This window comes from Aquarana catesbeiana, linkage group LG04 (genome assembly GCF_042186555.1).
Source record: "Aquarana catesbeiana isolate 2022-GZ linkage group LG04, ASM4218655v1, whole genome shotgun sequence".
NCBI classification, from domain to species: Eukaryota; Metazoa; Chordata; class Amphibia; order Anura; family Ranidae; genus Aquarana; species Aquarana catesbeiana.
Window position 1 is genome coordinate 96,671,275 of NC_133327.1, and position 20,979 is coordinate 96,692,253.

The 20,979-nt window shown below is 42.4% G+C and overlaps 1 protein-coding gene across 2 annotated transcripts in view; it reads right to left on the bottom strand.

The window, feature by feature from the left end:
* Window positions 1–1,477: 1,477 nt before the first annotated feature.
* Window positions 1,478–20,979, bottom strand: part of TAF1B (TATA-box binding protein associated factor, RNA polymerase I subunit B) — a 290,995-nt gene continuing 271,493 nt past the window's right edge. The window contains exon 15 of one of the 2 annotated variants that reach the window (XM_073625402.1): window positions 1,478–1,724. In XM_073625402.1, the coding sequence (XP_073481503.1) occupies window positions 1,526–1,724 (199 nt within the window). In that variant the 3' untranslated portion in view covers window positions 1,478–1,525. The remainder of the gene's footprint in view (window positions 1,725–20,979) is intronic. The other variant, XR_012243755.1, reaches the window with a different exon arrangement.

The following is a 20,979-nucleotide window of genomic DNA, read 5'->3' on the forward strand; positions in this document are numbered from 1 at the left end:
AATAAACCATTATGTGGTTTAAAGCTAAACACCAGACAAACAGCTAAATACACAGACAAAATACATATAAGAGAACGGTTTTACCCAACCTGTGTTTGTTCACGGTGACCACTATCATGGACACAGAAAATGGTGGGAAATTAAAAGCATTACAGTTGGCACTGGAACAAGAGGCAAGGGTAAATCTACCAATGGGACACCTGTTACAGTGACATCTTTCTGAGAAGGAAATTCCCCTCAAACGGTAGAGGCTCCAGGTATGAGGATGCCCCTTGTGCCTGCTGCGGCCTAAGGGGCCCAATCGGAGTTTCCACTACATGCGTGCTCCCATTTAGAACACAGCCCAGTGTGCTGCTGTTCCCAGTGCCGTACATGCAGGCAGAGCACTAGGGACACAGGGCCAAAGCCATGCCTCTACTCCTCCTCCACAGAGGTGATTGACACAGGCTCCAGAGTCAGTGTGGCTATGGCTCTGTGTCTCTCTTGGAAAAGGCTGCATGACAGGTTGTAGTTCTTAATGGGAGTGCACACATGATGGAGACTCCAGTGGGACTCCCTAGGTCCCAGCAAGCACAGAAGCACCTGCACACCTGGCGTCAGAAAGTGTGGTGCGGATGCAGTATGAGGTCAAAAACAATAGCAAAAAAACAATAGCAAGATCATGTACAGTGGGGAAAATAATTATTTGATCCCCTGCAGATTTTATAAGTTTGCCCACTTACAAATACATTAAGGGTATATAATTGTTATCATAGGTGTATTTTAAATGATAGAGACAGAATATCAACCATAAATCCAGAAAAAAAACCCACACCCTCCCAAGTGCAAACCTGGTAACCAACTACAAGAAACATCTTACCTCTGTGCTTACCAAGTACTGTGTCATGTTTTGCCTGGGGATCAAATACTTATTTTACTCACTGAACTGCAACGCCATTTAGAACATTTGTATCACATTTTTAAAGGATTTTTGATTGATATCCTATCTCTATCATCTAAAATACACCTATGATAAAAATTATAGACCCTTTGTTTCTTTGTAAGTGGGCAAACTTACAAAATCTGCAGGGGATCAAATAATTATTTTCCCCACTGTAAGTTCTGCTTTTAACAGCTCAGTTGTCAAAATAAATAACTTGACCCAAATATTTTAGGTCAGGGGTCTTCAAACTATGGCCCTCCAGTTGTTCATGGGACGTGTAGTTCTGCAACAGCTGGAGGGCCGTAGTTTGAGGATCCCTGTTTTAGGTTATAAAATATTAATTTGAAATAACTTGAGCAAACAAGTACTCATTGAGTATCTATAATGAACCCTAGGAGGAGGCATACTGCTGGTGGAGAAACTCTGCCATATATAGTCCAAACATGGTCAGTAACATCCTACACAGTCCAAACATCCACAGCAGTTTCATTACCACTAATGATTATGGCACACATGATCAGCCTAAGGGATTACTAATCATTGGCAAAGCTTTACATAAATATGTTTTTATTTACATAAATTTCCAATAATATTTAAAAAATTTCATGTCTGTGACTTTTTGGCCTTTTTCTTTGGCTTCTTCTTGTTGAGGTCCTTGAATAGATTCTCCTCCACCAAGCCCACCTCCTGATGGATGATGGATATTTCCACCCCCAGTATAAGAGAGAAAAGCGACAGGACAAAATCGTAGCTTCTAGGAAATTTGGTTTTGTCATATAATCTCCAGTGATCACAGATGTTGCTGTAAGAAAAAAAAAGAAAGAAAGATGGAAACAATTAGCATTTCATGTCATTGAGTGTAAAGTGAGCAAAACTACACAGGAACCTATAGTATCAAGTCTCTGGCATTTTACAACAATGTTAATGCCATTTCTGAGCTCAGAAAACATTCTGATTGGGTAGGATCTAAAACAATTTTCTGTGTCTCTAACTGAGCTGCTTTGGCTGCAGTGCTGATTAAAACTTAACATATTCATGTCATAAACCTGGAATATTGTAATGAAAACAAAAAGCAATCTACTGTTAAGAGGTTCTAAAAGCAGAGTTCCACTAATAATTGGAGCAGAATGTGAGGCAGGTGCTGTGAAACTATCCTTCATGTACTTGTAAGATTCGGCATCAAGCACCTCCAGGCCCGATCTGCCTTAGAGCCCATTCACACAATAATGCAGTGCAGTCCAAGGCATGCATTTTTGTGCACTAATGTGCTTTGAATTATACAGCAGTTTAAAAATGTATTTGCTGTCAGTGCATGAAAAAGTAGGCCATGTGCATTTTTTTTTTAACTCAGAGCAATGCAACAATTCATATGCATACAGTATGTGCACATTGGTAGGTTACAAAGCCAGTATGTTGTAACATTCTGTAGATGCGCGTGGAGCACAATTCACTTTGCTTTGCAATGCACATGCACAGTGGGTCGCAGTAAAGAGTGTTAGGTCATTACATGCATTATGGTGTACAAAAGCCCAGAGTTTTTGCACATGGGTGTTTACAAATTACATTTGATATGTGCTTATGGTTGCCAAACCCACAGATTCACGGAGAGTGTAAAAAATGTGGATGTATGAGCGGATCACATCTACACGTACCGTGCAAAATGTATGATAGCTATAACATTTTCAAAATTTGCCCTTTCTTAACCAATGGCATCACCAAGCTACTAATTTACGCCCTTGTTATCTTTTGCCTCAACTACTGAATCCTTTCTCATTGGCCTACCTTTACACAGACCATCCTCCCTTCAGTCTATCATGAATTCCACTGTCAGACTCATCCACTTTACCAACGGCTCGGTGTTTGCCATGCCTCTCTGCCAATCCCTCCACTGACATCAATCAGCTCGCTCAATGGATAAAATTCTAAATACTAACACTACACAAAGCTATCCAAACCACTGCCCCAAACTACACCACGACCATTATCTCAAAATAAGGCTCCACCTTTCTAGCTCTCTTGTCACCTTCTCCCACGCTCACCTCCTGGGCTCCTCTAGAACCTCTCCTATCTTATGGAACTCCCTACCCCAATCTGTTCGGCTATCTCCTACCTTGTCTGTCTTTAGGCAATCCCTGAAAACTCATCTCTTCAGGAAAGTCTATTCACCTCTACCCAAAATTCTGAAACTAATTCTCAAAAATCCCCACACAATTATTACATTTTGTACCACTTGATCCTCCCTTTTAGATTGTAAGCTCGCACGAGCAGGGGTCCCAAGACCGCTTGTATTAATTGGTATTGTAGCTGTACTGTTTCTTTTTTAAAACACTTTGCAAACTGTTTGCATCATATAAATCCTGTGGCGCTGTGCTAACTGTTTGCACCATATAAATCCTGTATAATAATTTGTCTCAATTAGTAAAATATGGTTAACACTCAATATAGAATTGTATTACCAAACTGTTTATTATATAGAACTACAAAAAATGATTATAACAATATTGTCATCATAGGGTTATTTCAATTTAAAGCAGAATTAAAGGCAAGAAATACTCTTCTATGTTTTAACAGTCTATAGCCCATGAAGTCCCAATGGCAACGTTTTCCTCCAGGTGCCATTCTTTGGCCATCTTGATTGGCTGGTGTGGGATGATATCACTCCTGTGCATGCCCGGGAGTCATTCATTCCGGCACACTGGCACTGTGCCAGAAATGCAAACAGAGCTGCACATGTGCAGTCAAGTACGTTTATAGCAGAAGAGGCAAAGCATATATCTTCTGCAATAAAGAGCCTGTCTGCTTGACATTTTTTATTTTCTGTATTTAGTTCCTATTTAAGGCTGTAAGTCCATTAAACTTCTAAATCATCTGTTTTTTTGAAGGTTGTTTTTGGGGTGGCCTTCTATAAAAAAAATACATTTTGTGTTGGCTGCCCTGTGTTTGAAACATATTTTGAAGAATTGTTAAAAATCATGTTTTCAGGTCTGCATTTTGCTCCAATCAATGAGGTTTGTTCTATTCAGGAACACTCTACATCTATAATATTGTTGTGAGGCATAGGCACTTGAGGTTCATTTGTGAGGTTTCAACCACTCCTTTCAGAGGAAGTTAAAAAGATCTTGGTATCAAACAGAAAACATTATTAAATAGGAGAAGCCTACAAATGCTTTCAACTTCCTGAGAGTGCCAATCGGGAGCTGGTTGACTGCTGGTTTTCCAGCATGCTCGTCTGACAGAAGCCAGCCAAAGTTTGGCCGGCTTCTGTCGGACGAGCATGCTGGAAAGCCAGCAGTCAACCGGCTCCCGATCGGCACTCTCAGCCAATGGCTGAGAGCACAGATTGGAGTATTCTGCTGGAGGGGCTGTCCCCCTATCAGAACACAACTCAGCAGGGGAGATCGCTGTACTAACGTTGCATCATTAGTACAGCGGCTCAAACCACAGCTGACAGTTTTTTGTTCAACGCGCTGGGTTGAACGGAAAAAAACCTGTAGTGTGTACCAGGCTTGAGGTCCCATTCAGAAACCGAAACAGATGATCACCCCTAGATGTAAACTGTCTGCATCCAGGGCCAATCGTCTATACCTAACCGCAGGTAACTGCTCCATGTGTGATTACATGCAGACAGCCACAAACAAGTGCAGCCACTATCAGCATGTCATTTATGTGTAGAGATTATTCACATAAAACTGAGGTTCTTGCTACAGGAGTCTGCTAATTCTTGCCTCTGGAAATCTTTGTATGCCCCTACTCGCTTGTATGAATGGGGCCTAAACCCAGGCTTACCAGTCCTTAGATGTGGTGGCTGCATTAGTTTAGTTTTTTTCTCCTTTTTTGTGCCTGGTGATCTTGCCAGTAACACACGTCTTGTCCTAGGGCAACAACACTTACTTCCTTTACTGTACCACTGTGACAGTACGAGGTTCTGCCACAATGGCAGTTTAAGAAAAAAAAGCACACAGGATTTGCACTTTTGCAAAGTGCAGGGCTCCAGAGTGTTTACTGTGAGTAAAGAAAATGGTGTTCACAGCTCTCTGGGTTTTTGTAATCCTGGATCAGGGCCTAGTGTTTGAAGGCTTCAGTTTTTAGGGTGGGACAAAGCCTTCAATCCTGTGTCCAGGTCTTGGAGACCTTCCAGGTGTGTGAGTGCATAGGTGTACACACTTGGGGCTCTTGTTTTGAGACTGGTGTGTGCTCCAGCCAGGAGAGGTCATCCATTCAGGAGAGAGATTGCCTACCCACAGGACTGGGAGAGTTGGGACAGCTGAGCGAGTATGCAAAACTGAGGCAACTAGTGAGTCTAGGGGACTTTGGATTTTGTAAGTCTCGGAAGAGTGATAGGAACTCCTATCTAGGGGCCAAAAGTGGGCCTGTGCAGCAGGGTGCTGCAATCTATAAGGCTGAGTGAGCCAGAAAGCTGGGCCTAAAAGGACCAGGGCCAAGAGCAGCAGTGCTGCTGAAAAGAGCGCAAGGTGGCTCAGCATTTTTTACTGCTAGCTTTTGAAAATACCTTGTGTGGGAAACTTTGTTTGAACTTTTACTTCAGTTTGCTTTTCTTTTTACTGGACCAGAAAGCCCTTAAACCACAGTTTGGACTGACATGACTAATTAAAACCGCTCACCACCACTTAATCAACGCATACCACACCATAGAGGAGCAGGATACAGCGAGGGAAAAAAGTATTTGATCCCCTTCTGATTTTGTACATTTGTCACTGACAAAGAAATGATCAGTCTATAATTTTAATGGTAGGTTTATTTTAACAGGGAAACACAGAATAACAGCAAAAAATAAATAAATCCAGAAAAATGCATTTCAAAAAAGTTATAAATTGATTTGCATTTCAAATGAGTGAAATAAGTATTTGACCCCTTTGGAAAACATGACTTAGTACCCTGTTGGCAATCACAGAGGTCAGACGTTTCTTCTTGTAAGTGGCTATCAGGTTTGCACACATCACAGAAGGGATTTTGTCCTACTCCTCTTTGCAGATCCTCTCCAAGCCATTAAGGTTTCGAGGCTGACGTTTGGTAACTCGAACCTTCAGCTACCTCCACATTTTCTGGCTAGGTCAATCCAGGACCTTAATGTGAGTCTTCTTGAGCTACTCCTTTGTTGCCTTGGCAATGTGTTTTGGGTCATTGTTGTTCCCTGGCTGAGGGAAGGAGGTTCTCACCCAAGATTTGACAGTACATGTCCTTGTCCATCATCCCTTTGATGCGGTGAAGTTGTCCTGTCCCCTTACCAGAAAAACACCCCCAAAGCATAATGTTTCTACCTCCATGTTTGACGGTGGGGATGGTGTTCTTGGGGTCATAGGCAGCATTCCTCCTCCAAACACGACAAGTTGAGGCCAAAGAGCTAAATTTTGGTCTCATCTAACCACAACACTTTCACCCAGTTATCCTCTGAATCATTCAGATGTTCATTAGCAAACTTCAGACGGGCCTGTACATGTGCTTTCTTAAGCAGGTGGACCTTGCGGGCGCTGCAGGATTTCAATCCTTCAAGGCGTAGTGTGTTACCAATTGTTTTTTTGGCGACTATGGTCCCAGCTGACTTAAGACCATTGACAAGCTTCTCCCGTGTAGTTCTGAGCTGATTCCTCACCGTTATCATGATCATTGAAACTCTATGAGGTGAGATTTTGTATGGAGCCCCAAACCAAGGGGGATTGACAGTTATTTTGTGTTTCTTTCATTTGCGAATAATCGCACCAACTGTTGCCACCCTCTCACCAAGCTGCTTGGCGATGGTCCTGTAGCCCCATTCCAGCCTTGTGTAGGTCTACAAACTTGTCCCTGACATCCTTGGACAGCTCTTTGGTCTTGGTCATGGTGGAGAGATTGGAATCTGATTGACTGATTACTTCTGTGGACAGGTGTCTTTTATACAGGTAACAAGCAGAGATTAGGACCCTTTAAGAGAGTGCTCCTGATCTCAGCTCGTTACCTGTATATAAGACACCTGGGAGCCAGAAATCTTGCTGATTGATAGGGGATCAAATACTTATTTCACTCATTAAAATGCAAATCACCTGATCATTTCTTTGTCAGTGGGCAAAAGTACAAAATCAGCAGGGGATCAAATACTGGTTTCTCTCACTGTATGAAGTGTGTTAGAACTACAGAGCATCTCTACCTCACCTCCAAAACATATAGGGAGGTGTTGTGTAGTAATGGACAGTGGAGGAGTGTAGCAATGTTAGCCCATTACAGGAAGCATGGGGTTCACTTCTTGCAAGTTGAGCAAACAGACCAAAAAGGTAAACAAATAAGATTAAGAACAAATAATACTTTAAGCATTAGGAAACAGTTCTTGACAACATGAGGGTATAGGTGTAACATTATCACCCCCCCCCCCCTCCCCCAGACTATAGTGCAACATTCTGATTTTACACAAATGTGCTTCATTGTGGGCAGGATAATCCGGTGGATTTCTTTTGCGTTCGGTTTCATATTGGAACACTGGGGTGCCTATACAATCCTTTCCCCTCTAGAGTTTTCTAGGGTAGGCATTTAACTATGCAGTTGTGTGTCACATAGGGATCTTGGAAATTCTTATTGGTACAAAGTCCACATTAAAATTGTTCAACTCTGTTCTCTTCTTTAATCGTCAATAAACCTTCTATAAAGCATTCTTACAGAAAAGAAGCCCAATACTAGTCTGTATTTAGTAGCTTTGTGGATAATAGGTTTCCAGCTATTGGATACTGTTAATGACTGTACTACCATTAAGAACTTTTCGATGAATACAGACACCAGTCTCCTGCATTGGAAATCAATAAAAAAAAAAAAAAAAGCGTGCCGGATGGTAGCCAAGAAGGTATCCGGTGCGTTTTGGGAATCCTTAAACAAGCCTTTCCATTTTTCATTTAAGCCCGGTTTCCTTTGGTTTGTATGTTGGCTACCATTTATCTTCATTATGTCTCAACTTTATCAACAATAAATGATGATGGACTCTTAAGACCAGCTGGTCGTCTTTTTGGTCGGCCTCAGCGGAGGCCATTGTCCAGTTTTGAGGTGTCCACTTTGCAGTAGAACTGCAGAGGTTCAGTCATCAAGCTCAATCAACGCTCCGACAGATAAAAGATTCAAGTCCAGTACCTCACAGTCACTTTTTCTTGGACCAGTCTATTCCATGTCATAAAGAGCACCAAGCAATCTTTAATTTACAGTGAACGCCTTCTTTGCATTCTGTAAATCATGAGAGAATAAAAAGAAAAAAAAAAAGACAACATTTAGCCCTACGAAGCTAGTGTGCTCCTGTCATTGAAATAGAGATGAGTGGAACATCAGACTTCTATGAGATAACTGACTCCTGGTTTTGTTGCACAGCTTTCATTTCAATTAGAGGGGGCAACGGTCTTCTTGTCTTCACAGTAGATTATAGAATGGCCACACACACAGGGCGTCTTCTGAGTGAACTATTTAATACTTTTTTTGAAGTATATGTGTGAGCAATCATTAAGACTAAACTTTTTTCTGTGTGACTTCAGGTAGAATTGTTTGTGGTTTCTAATCCTAAACCTACACAAGCAGATACAGTGCCTTGAAAAAGTATTTATACTCTTGAAATTTTCCACATTTTGTCATGTTACAACCAAAAACGTAAATGTATTCTATTGGGATTTTATGTGGTAGACCAACACAAAGTGGCACATATTTTGAAGTGGAAGGAAAATGATAAATGTAGGGCTGCAACTAATGATTATTTTCATAATCAATTAGTTGGCTGATTATTTTTTCGATTAATCGGAAAGAATCATTAAAAAAAACTTAATATGCCATTTTTTCGTTTATTTAAAATAATGAAAAAAAACGGAGTGTTACATAGGTATTCACAGGTCATATACATGTATACTGTCATGATGGGGTTTATAGTACAAGAAACCCCCCCTTAGGAACACCAATGATGGGGCACTACTATTCCCCCTTCCAGGAAAACATGACGGGGCACTATTCCCCCCCAGGAACACCAATGATGGGGCACTATTCCCCCTCCGGAACACCAATGATGTGCACAACCCCCCCTCCAGGAACACCAATGGTGGGGCACTTGTCCTCCCAGAAATATCATTCATGTCACTGTTTTACTTTGAAATGTAAGCCGCTTATTGATATCGCAGCTTGCTGCCCATGCTACCAGCTGCTTCTCTCTTCTTTCTCTCTCCTCTCACGAGGCAGCAAAGCAGGCGGGGCTGAGAATCCCCCCGCTGATGTCAGCAAAGAGGAGGAGAGAGGCGGCTGGGCCCGGTCACATGATCGCTGTTATGCGAAAGTTATACAGTGGCGCCGCAGGCTTGTACAGAGGGGATTACAGAAAGAACACTCGGACGGAGGCGGAACTGCTGGGCAGGGAGGAAGGTGCGTGCTGTGATCAACTAATCGATAATGAAAATTGTTGACAACGAATTTCATTATCGATTATTATCGATTAATCGCTTTAGCCCTAGATAACTGGTTCTGAAATTTTTTTACAAATAAATATGTGAAAAGTGTGGCGTGCATTTGTATTTAGCCCCCGAATCAATATTTTGTAGAACCACTTTTCACTGCAGTTATAGCTGCAAGTCTTTTTGGGTATGTCTCTCTTTGCACATCTAGAGTGACATTTTTGCCCATTCTTCTTTGCAAAATAGCTCAAGCTCTGTTAGATTGGATGGAGAGCATCTGTGAACAGGTTCTAAATTGGATTTAGGTCTGGACTTTGACTGGGCCATTCTAACACATGAATATGCTTTGATCTAAACCATTCCATTGTAGCTCTGGCTGTATGTTTAGGGTCGTTGTCCCGCTGAAAGGTGAACCTCTGCCCCAGTCTCCACTATTTTGCAGACTCTAATAGGTTTTCTTCTAAGATTGCCCTGTATTTGGATCCATCCATCTTCCTACCAACTCTGACTAGCTTCCCTGTCCCTGCTGAAGAAAAGTATCCCCACAACATGATGCTGCCACCACCATGTTTCACAGTGGGGATGGTGTGTTCAGGGTGATGTGCAGTGTTACTTTTCCACCACACACAGCGTTTTTCTTTTAGGCCAAAAAGTTCAATTTTGGTCTCATCTGACCAGAGCACCTTCTTCCACATGTTTGCTGTGTTTCCCACATGGCATCTCGCAAACTGCAAATGGAACTTCTTATGGCTTTCTTTCAACAATGGCTTTCTTCTTGTGACTCTTCCATAAAGGCAAGATTTGTGGAGTGCACGACTAATAGTTGTCATTTGGACAGATTCTCCCATCTGACTGTCTCACCCCTGAGCTCTGCAGCTCCTCCAGAGTTACTATGGGCCTCTTGGCTGCTTCTCTGATTAATGCTCTCCTCCCCGGCCTGTTAGTTTAGGTGGACGGCCATGTCATGTATGGTCTGCAGTTGTGCCATATTCTTTCCATTTTCGGATGATGGATTGAACAGTGCTCCGTGAGATGTTCAAAGCTTGGGATATTTTTTTATAACCTAACCCTGCTTTACACTTCTCCACAACTTTATCCCTGACCGGTCTGGTGTGTTCCTTGGCCTTCATGATGCTGTTTGTTCACCAAGGTTCTCTAACAAATCTCTGTGGGCTTCACAGAACAGCTGTATTTATACTGAAATTAAATTACACACAGGTGGACTCTATTTACTAATTAGGTGACTTCTGACTTCTGGTTCCACTAGAATTTAGTTAGGGATATCTGAGTAAAGGTGGCAGAATACAAATGCACGCCACACTTTTCAGATATTTATTTAAAAAAGATTGGAAAACCATTTATCATTTTCCTTCCACTTCACAATTATTTGCCACTTTGTGTTGGTCTATCAAATAACATCCCAATAAAATACATTTACGTTTTTGGTTGCAACGTGACAAAATGTGGAAAATTTCAAGGAGTATGAATACTTTTTCAAGGCACTGTAAACGAGATACTGCCATTTTGTCCATCATTTGTCTTTGTTAAACTGTCACTAGATTGTATTAGAATTGGGCTCAGGTGTGGCCAACCTTTTTTTTTTTTTTTTTTTTTTTTATGCCACGTCAGTGAATCCTATTTTAAGAGACGTTGTTTCAACTTCCAAAATCAAAATCTATCCCATCTCTTTAATTCACATCATTGTGGCCGCTCTTTAATTTTGCTTTATTTTCATTTACTCAAAAAATAACTTCTGACTTAAAAAAAGACTGAAAGCAACAGTTCTTCAACCGAACAGATATTATAGACAGTGAGCATACATTTTACAGTGGCATCTATAAACCTCCAATTCTCTCCTCCCGCCCCCGTCCTCCCCCCCCTCCCCCCCAGCGCTCTGTCCACCCCCTCCCTCTCCCAAATACATACCCCCTAATCACCTAGTACTCTTACATTCTATCTATCCCTTTCATACTCCAGCCATAATTTCCATACACTCTTATACTTTTTTGAGCTACCTCTCCTTCTATACCAGAATTCCTCCTTGATGATCGTGTCCTGGACCTCTCTTCTCCATTTTCCTATTGTTGGGGGATCTTTTTTCTGCCATTTCCGTGCTATAATTTTCCTGCCCTGAAACAGGCATCTTATAATTGCTGTCTGGGTGTCCTTCAACATGCCATTTGTCTCAAATAGGCTCAGAAGGCAGGTTCGAGCCTCCATTACCAATGAGGATCTGAATACTGTGTTAATTTCCTCCACTAGATTTTCCCAGTATCTATATAGCTTAGGGCAACGCCAAAACATGTGTAACAAATCACCTCTCTCATCCCCACAACGCTGACATTTCGCATCCTGCCTCTTTGTGAACCTGAATAATCTTACTGGTGTATAATAGAGTCTGTAAATCAAATATAGATGGGAGACCTCTTGTGATGGTGAAAGAGATACTCTTGATCCCAATGCTAGGTTGAATTTCCACTGTTCCACCGTTATTAAGCCAACCTCTTCCTCCCATTTAATTCTCCTCCTGGGCTCCACCTCCCCTACCTGCCCAGCCTCAGATATGCTCTTATACATTTCTGAGATCCACCCTCTGAATTTCGTACTATTTACCAATTTCCTTAACACGGGCATTTCACACCACTCTATCTCCTTGCCCTTAAATTGTGCCTCCAGGGCGTGCTTCACCTGCAGATAACCAAAAAGCGATCTATTGGGCAGTACAAACTCTTCTCTTATCTCTTGAAATGATTTCAGCCTCCCTGCTTTGTACAGTTGCATCAAGCAGTGTATACCCTTCCTCTCCCATTCTTCTATTTTCCCCACTAAGCTCCTTTAGGTTTTTGTTGTTCCATAGCGGGGAGAACTCAGAGAACCCCACATATCCCAATATCTTTTTTACCGTCTTCCAACATCTGATCTTTAACTGGGTTGTGGGGCAACTATATCCAACTATATCCAAAGTGTTCGGCCTCCACCTCTGTATTCTGACTATTGTTGCTAGTCCATAAACTATTTCTTCCTATCCTTTCATCAGACGCATTGCTGCCTCTCATAAACTGCATTTGGGCTGCTAAAAAATAGCATCAGGGGTCCGGTAGTGCCAGGCCTCCCGCCTCTCTTGGCCGCCGCAGTTCCCTCAAACCCATCCTAGCCACTCCATTTTTACAAATTAACTCCCTGAATAAGCTGTCCAGCTTCCTAAACCAATGCCCTGGAATCCAGACAGGGGAATTGTGGAGAATAAAAAGGATTTGTGGCATCCATATCATTTTGATAAGATTGCATCTACCGGCGACCGAGAGAGGAAGGCCACCCCACACCCGGCTCTTCTGTTTCAGTTTAACCATTATTGGTACTACATTCCCTGTTATGTACTGCCCTGGATCTCTGGTTATGTTTACCCCCAGGTATCTCATTTGATCTACAATTTTTATAGATTTCACCTGACTTGGGAGAGAATTCAGTAGGGGATCTATCAGCAATAGGGCTGATTTTTCCCAATTGATCTTTAAACCCGAAAAGTATCCGAATTCTTTAATTAATTTCACGGCTGCTAGTAGGCCAACCTTAAAGCCAATCAGAAATTGTCTTTCAATTTTTTGAACTTCCTCTGACACCTAATTCAGTTAATGCCATTCTACTTCACATTTTGCACTCACTGATTATTCCACAAGCCTGTGTTCCTATCTGATAAAAAAAATGAAATTACAAGGAAAAGATATTTCTAGCAAGTTTGGAAATCTTGAACTGCTATTTCCCTTAATACCAGCATACAAAACTCAAATCCAACTAGAAAACAAAGCTGGTCATACACCTAAAACATTTCCTCATTGAGACCAATGATTTGAACAAGAGAAATCCATAGATTTCCCTAAACACTGTGAATGGACATATCTTCCACTGTCCGCTATTGTAGTCTGACAGCCTGCACCTGCGGTGGTTTGACCATTTTTTTTCCCCCGACTCAGAATTCCTGTGAATGGGCCAAAATTTGAGCCATGTATGGCCAGCTGAACCAGTTGCATTTTAAAGCCAAATGTTTTCTTTTCACAAGATAATGTGATTTTAAATTAAATTTTTTTAAATTAAAACATTTAAATTCCATTTTACATTCCACTCACAGTGCACTTTCCAAGAATTTTTCTTATGCTATAGCAAAAATCATCTAGGCACAGTATATATCAAAACTGGTATTTACCTATTACTACACCTCTTAAGCAGAGCATTGTAATACATGTATAAAATGAAAACTAAAACAATGTATATCAAGTATATCCAGTTTTTCTCCAGTGCACATTTTATTGGTGCGATTGTTCATTGAAAGTCAGCCATGTGTAGGAGAGCTGTCAGGGTATTCACAATACAACATAACGCTCTTAACTGTAAATGGTCTTGTGAATTTCTTATTTCCTTTTCTGACTCATTCTTTGTGCGATTATACTTTTCACTCAATTACAATGGTTTTTTTCCTTCCCAAAGCCACAAATGGAAACTTGACTTTAGGGCAAAGGAACATGCTGATTTTCATGTCAGCCCCACTAACAGCACCCATCCAAAAATTCACCACCACTATTTTCAGCCATTGGGGACGAAAAAAAATTTCAGGAACTTCTTGGTATGGAGCAACATGTAACTCATGGTCCATTGGTTGCTCCAGCACCGATTCCTGTCCTTTGGGACTGGGAGACTCCTCTGCTCTGTGTGAGCTTACACTGCATTACAAGCAGCGCATTTTTTTCAGTCGGAACGTGCTAGTTCACAGTACTGGTACCCTCTAGGCATAGGTCCTGGCTGGGGGTACTGTGCCCCTCAGGGACAGTGACAGTGTTTGCCCTCACTTTAAAGCTGTGCCCGTTTCAGACCTCTGCTCAGCGGGGATTCACTGTGACAGACAAAGCATCGTGGCTGCCAAATATGTAAAAAAAGACCTGGGACAGAAGACATTAAGCAGGCCATGGATGATCTGAATCAGCAGGAACCAGTCAAGATTTGAACCATGTATGGGCAGGCTTAATGTACCCAATTGATCAATTAATTTGGGTAGAAACAGACTGTCATATTTGCATGTGATTATTGCTAGCAGCTGTTAAAGCTGCTAGCAATAATCACTGTGTTCTCGAAATGGGGGTGGCTCCCCCAGCCAGAAGAACACAATGGTTCTGCGTTAGGGAGTCTCCCATCAACACTGACTGTGCATTTTTCTTTCCTGCAACCTATGGCAAGACTATCAAATCGTCTAAGACCAGCTTTACATTACTCACTTCCTCTGCCTGGCTCTGACTGAGGTAGTGAGTAGAGAAAAGCTGGTCATAATTCAGCAGAAACCAGCCGAGATTTGAATAATGTATGGGGAAGCTGAATTAACCTAAGTTGTCGATCAACTTGGATACAACCAGCCTGTTGGATTTTACATGCGACTATTTCTAGTGGCCGTGCTACCTGTGGGGACAGCCCCCCGGGAGAACACAATGGCCAAGCGGGCTGGAGAAACACTACGGCCGGCCATAGAATTGCTTGATTTCCCTGTCAACATAGTCAGAATCAAGCGACTTTCTTTCCAGCAACCCATGGCTGCAGGAAAGAAAATTGCTCCAACTATGACCGGCCTTAGTGTTCTTAGATGGCAGTATTCCAAGGCACATATAAGGCTGTTTCTCGCCTAAGTTACATAGCTTGACAAAGGAGCACGCACTGTGTACATCTCTCTAATGCGCCACAAGCATGCCAGTAAAACCATCGCGGCCAACGCTGCATCCCGGTTCCCACCATCAAGCTCTAGCTGCGTTCCAACCCTTGGCTTCTGTTCAACACAATCGTAGCAGCATCTTGCTGACTAGGACAGCCACCACAAGAGGTTACACGGTCACACAGCTGCGGGAACAACACACAGACAGAAACTGATGTTAGCGTCCAACACTGGATAAACATGTGCTTGTTCACCACTACTTCAATGTGAATTTTATTGTGCTTATATCTATCTATATTAAATGCTTACAGTCTACACTCAGAGGCGCGTGTTTTTCTCTTCTTTTCAGGTCATCAGTGTTTATGGGGGAATACTTTCCACTGACCCATTGTGTTCTCTCGACGGGGGGGGGTTGAAACAGGGAAGTAGACGGAACCCGACGGGAGACCACAGTGATTATTGCTAGGGGCTATAATAAATCTTATATAAAATCAGACAGGCTTATTGTACCCAAGTTAATCGATCAATCAACTTGGGTACATTCAGCCTGCCCATACATGGTTTAAATCTCGGCCGGTTCCTGCTGCACCAAAATCATCTATGGCTGGCTTTTCTCTACTCACTTCCTCTGCCAGACACTGCGTTAAATGATGTCATAAGTCAGAGCCAGTAGGTAGCGTAAAGCCAGCCATAGACAGAGCGATTTTCTTTCCTGCAATCATAAGTTGCAGGAAAGAAAATCAATAGATTCCCCCATCAACACAGTCAGAATCAAGCGATCGTGTGGGCAGAGGCATCTATATTTGGTTATCATGAATTCAGATTCAGCTACCTGCCTTGAGTAGCAGCAAAGAAATATCACATTGCCTCCTCACCACCTGTCAAACGTCTCGGAAAAATGATCCACACGTGAATCCCTTTTCAGAGGCGTGATGTGAATGCAGGAATTTCCCCCATTGTGCTTATGTTTTCTGACAGCAGAGACTCCCCACCATGTCAGAATACACTGATCAGTGCTGCAGACATTGAATGCAAGCACTGATCAAATGCTGGATTTCCAGCATGACCGTTCAACAGAAGTCGGTCTGACAACTGGCTTCTGTTGAACAGACAGGGATGCACATGGATTGAAATTCATCCGATTCCTGCTTTAGATACGTGTATAGCCAACTTTAGGTCTTCCTGAACACCAGATGAGAGAAATCAGGTCTCCTAATCTGCCAGACAGAACTGTGTGATGTGGCAGAGCTCTATGAATCTAAGGATTGAATGGACAGAAATACAAACCCTTTCGTTGGTAAAACAACTCTTTATCTATTTCATGTGTTTAGTAATTTGCCTGGAGTTCAGTTTTAAACAAATAGTGCATTTTACATATATCTCTTACTTCAATCTTCCTCCTCAGGCAGACCCAGGTTATACGATTTGCATAATTATCTCCAACCTAATCAAATTTTGTCTTGTCAGAAATATAAGCATTCAGAAATGCTTTTAAAAATTTCTAGTACTTTTTTTTTTTCAATCAAAAGAAGTTTATATCGTGCCAATTGCAATACATTACAGGTTACATAACATTTTTATTTTTTTTGTCAGCAGGTATGTAAAATACAAATGAAGGGGATAAGACCATAGCACAATATGAAATTCAACGACATACATTATAAAAAGGAAGAAAATGTTCAAGTATTAATGTCATACCACTATAAATCCATGACCTAAAACTTAGGTGTTTTTGTAGGATTGTACTTTCACAAAAGGCATTGGATGGTAAATTAGTACCAGAGAACACATAGAAAACTTTAAAAACGATAGCAACCATCCATGTCGAGTAGGCAGGGTCTAACCCGAAAACCCAACACAGAATAACAGAAGGTCAACGGGCCAAAGAATGATCATGGTCAAAACACTTCCTTTTTTTAACGGCGAAGAAAAAACAAAGTTAAAATTCTCCCACATAACTTCACTTTCAGCCCCATTCCTGAGTTCTTCACTGTGCGGCCCCTAACACAGCCTATGCTAAACAGACATCCCAGCTGGGCCACCTTGCTTAGTTTACATGTGCTTCGGGTTATTTGGAGCTGTCAGATCCCTTTTTCCTTGCTTGTTTACCACCTGTTTCCAGCTTGGCATGTTGTTTTTATACTTAGTGGCATTGCCCTAAGGCACATTAACTTTGGATCAGAGTATATAACCTAATTTGCACTATTCTTCAAACAAACAACTCTTATGCCCCGTACACACGGTCGGATTTTCCGACGGAAAATGTTCGATGGGAGCTTGTTGTCGGAAATTCTGACCGTGTGTAGGCTCCATCGGACATTTTCCATCGGAATTTCCGTCACACAAAATTTGAGATCTGGATCTCAAAATTTCCGACAACAAAATCCGTTGTCGTAAATTTCGATCGTGTGTACACAAATCCGACGCACAAAGTTCCACACATGCGCGGAATCAAGCAGAAGAGCCGCACTGGCTATTGAACTTAATTTTTCTCGGCTTGTCGTATGTGTTGTACGTCACCGCGTTCTTGACGTTCAGAATTTCCGACAAGATTTGTGTGACCATGCGTATGTAAAAGAAGTTTGAGCCAACATCCGTCGGAAAAAATCCATGGATTTTGTTGTCGGAATTTCCGATCGTGTGTATGGGGCATTAGGGGCCTCCTATGATGTCTTACCTAAACCCATCTCCATCTGTACTAAACAGACACATATTCATAGACACCATATTTATCAATTTTGTTACTTCCCAGAGTCCAAATTGAAAGGGGAGGGCCGCTTTTCTGCCAGTCAACCCCTACACAGCTCTAAGTTGCATAGTTCCTTTCGCAATTTTAACACGTATGTAAATCTTTAGGAAATTTCTTCATACGATTTTGCAATTCCTTTTCTTAGGCTGGATTTTCAACTCTTTATAAATAAAAACAAAACTAGCCCCCAAAGTAATTTGCTGTACAAAGGAAGAATAATGCTTTAACCTTTTCTTTTATAACATGTACTTTAATCACAAAGTGGGGATGGGAAGGGGGGGGGGGTGCAAGACATGAGGTGATGACGATGCACATGTCTACTCAGGTAAGTAAATGGAGACATAGTGAAGCTGCCAAGGGTGGGTGTGGAACGAGCACAAGACATGATTCTTGCAGGCATTAGCTTTCACCAACTGCTCGAAGGTTCCTGCTCACGCGGAAGAATTTACCTCTACAACAATGCACCTGTAACAGAACACTGTGTTTACATTTCTCCAACCACCACTGTCACGGTATATTGTAATGACACACACACATAACAAGGGTGCACAGCAGAAAAGAAAAGCCAAGAACCGAGAAAGTCTGCGGAATTGTGAGCCATCTGGGAATGAGGTGGTAGTAAGAGGCACCAGGTCATGACTAATATGGCATCTTAGACACAATTACCTTGCAATTTTATAGAAAGGTCTGTGTTACATCAGCAATCTACACTCCCATCCAGAAAAAAAGATTGCATCTTTATGTGTTTGCAAGCTAATAACGGCAGAGAAATATTTGTACAAAATAGAAAGTTAATCATTAAAGGGCATCTATAAGGTTTTAGCCTTTTAGAGCTAGTTGTAAGATTGAACTAGTGTAAACCCTACTGATTTAACCTTGTTACTATTTATTATTTGTAATGATAAAAGTACAGGATGGCAGTCATAACTTATTGATTTTATATATATATATATATATATATATATATATATATATATATATATATTTCCTGGACCTCCTCATGTTAGCCTACCATGGGTCAGTTCCACCCCCTTTGACCCCTCCAGGACAACCTCTTTCCTAGCTCATAAAAGGGCGGCTGTCTGCCTCAATCAGTGTTCTTTTTTCATCCTCGCTCCGGACGCCTCTTTAAAAAAAAAACTAAAGAAGGAAGGTATGGAACTTACCTTAAAACTTTTTATTCTTTTTCACTGTGCGTAGCCTGCTCAGGTTTAGCCTTTCCTGAGTCAGAAGATTCAGCCGTGCTGGGCTGTAAGTCTCCTTTAGTAGTGGGTTTCCTGTGGTGCTGGGCTAGGAAGTTGGCAGTATAAATTACTGCTAGATTTCTTTTTACCTCTATGTGGCAGTATAAAGGACTGCTTGGAGGGTATCTGATGCTATGGTTCTGTTCTCAACGGGGGTTCCGGAAGGCATGCTGTGACCTGTTGTCCTACTCCCGGCCATTGCAGTGTACAGGATACAGTGGGGGTGGGGGGCGTCACTTCCTTGTGTGACGCGAATCGCCGTTATCGAGGGGGGCGGAGCTACCGCAGGGGGTTGGTTGCTTAGCAACCGGAGGACGCTGCACCATGATTGGCGGTCGCCGCAGTTCATAAGGGTGGCTCTATGGAATGCTCCCCTCCCTGGTTCTGGTCTGCTCCCAAGAAATCAGCTGCTCCAGCCTCCCCTGCTCCTGCTCTGGGTTAGTCCTGGTGAATAGCTCTATTTAAGCTGACTATTGACTATTGGCTTGCTGGCTGCTGTGGCACTGTTTTGTTGCAAGTCTTCCTAAGTCTCTGCCTGCCTAGCACTGAAGAAAAGCATGGAAAGGTTTTTATTTTTAATTATTTTTGACAGAGAGAAGAGCCTGACTCGGGATAAACGCACGCAGAAAGGGGTTAAATTGTCACGCCAGTCTCAGAAAAGAAAGAAGCACTCAAGGTGTGACAAATCTGATCAGATGAGTGGCCTGCAGCAGGATAAACTTCCAGCAGAACGGTACTCCAGGTCGCCTTCACCTGTACCTCACTGTAGTCACTCGAATCCGAGCCAGGAGGTGTCGCTGCACGGAAAAACATCAAGGAAGAGCAAATTAGGACAAAAGCATAGGCAAAGATCCTCACCCTCTTCTAGAGCCTCCTCGCCAGCAAGGAAAGGACAGAAATGTGAGGCCGATGCATTAGCAGGAAAGTTGGTATGCGCTTCTTGCTTAAAGGAGGCCGCCCGGGACAATGTGGCGGATGCTCGCCAAGTAAAATCTTATAATAAAGCAGCAGTCAAGGAAGGAATGAGATCCGTGTCCAAGAAATCAGTTCGTCCTGCACCTTCATCTGCGTCAGACGATTCAGAGCTGGGAACATCGGGACGCTTCAATTCAAATGAGGAGGAAGACTCTGGCTCTTCAGAGTCAGATCGTGAACCAGAGACTCATGTCTTTGATTTTTCCTTAATTCCTTCCTTAGTCGACGCAGTGAAGGATACTATGAGGTGGAAAGAGGAGGCCTCGCCTCCCAGGAAGCAACGTAAATATTATCCGGAATTGAAGAAGTCTATTCCTTCCTTCCCTCTGATTTTTGAAATTCAAGAACTGATAGAGGATGAATGGGCAAGGCCCGATAAGAGATTAAATGTCCACAACAGGGTCTTGAAATTATATCCTTTTCGCACCAAGGATGCGGAGTTATGGGATACTACACCTTAGGTGAACGCCTCGCTGCAAAGGCTGGCTCGTCATATAACACTACCTCTGGAAGATTTGGTTTCCTTCCGAGACCCAATGGATCGTAGGATAGATACAGACTTGAAGAGAATGTATACTGTGGCGGGAGCAGCCTGCAGGCCAGCTATCACGCTCACTTCGGTGGCAGCAGCTCTAAAAGTGTGAATAGCGGAGTTAGAGGCCGGATCTTCAGGAAAGGTGGTAGGAGCTGGTGATTCTTCTCCTTTAGAGTCCATTAGAACCACAGTGGATTTTCTGGCAGAGGCAGCTGTGGACCAAGTCAGGATGACGGCTAAACGAATGGCTCATTCGGTGACGGCTCGTCGAGCATTATGGTTAAAGTATTGGTGGCCAACAATGCTTCCAAACACAGCCTTTGCTCGGTGCCCTTCGACGGAAACTATTGTTCGGCAAAGCATTGTAAACAGCAATTCAGCGGATCTCTAGTGGCAAATCAGGTCTGATTCCACAAGAGAGAAGAAGGCTGCGTCAGTCCTTTCGTCCTTCCAAAAGGTCCACAGAAGG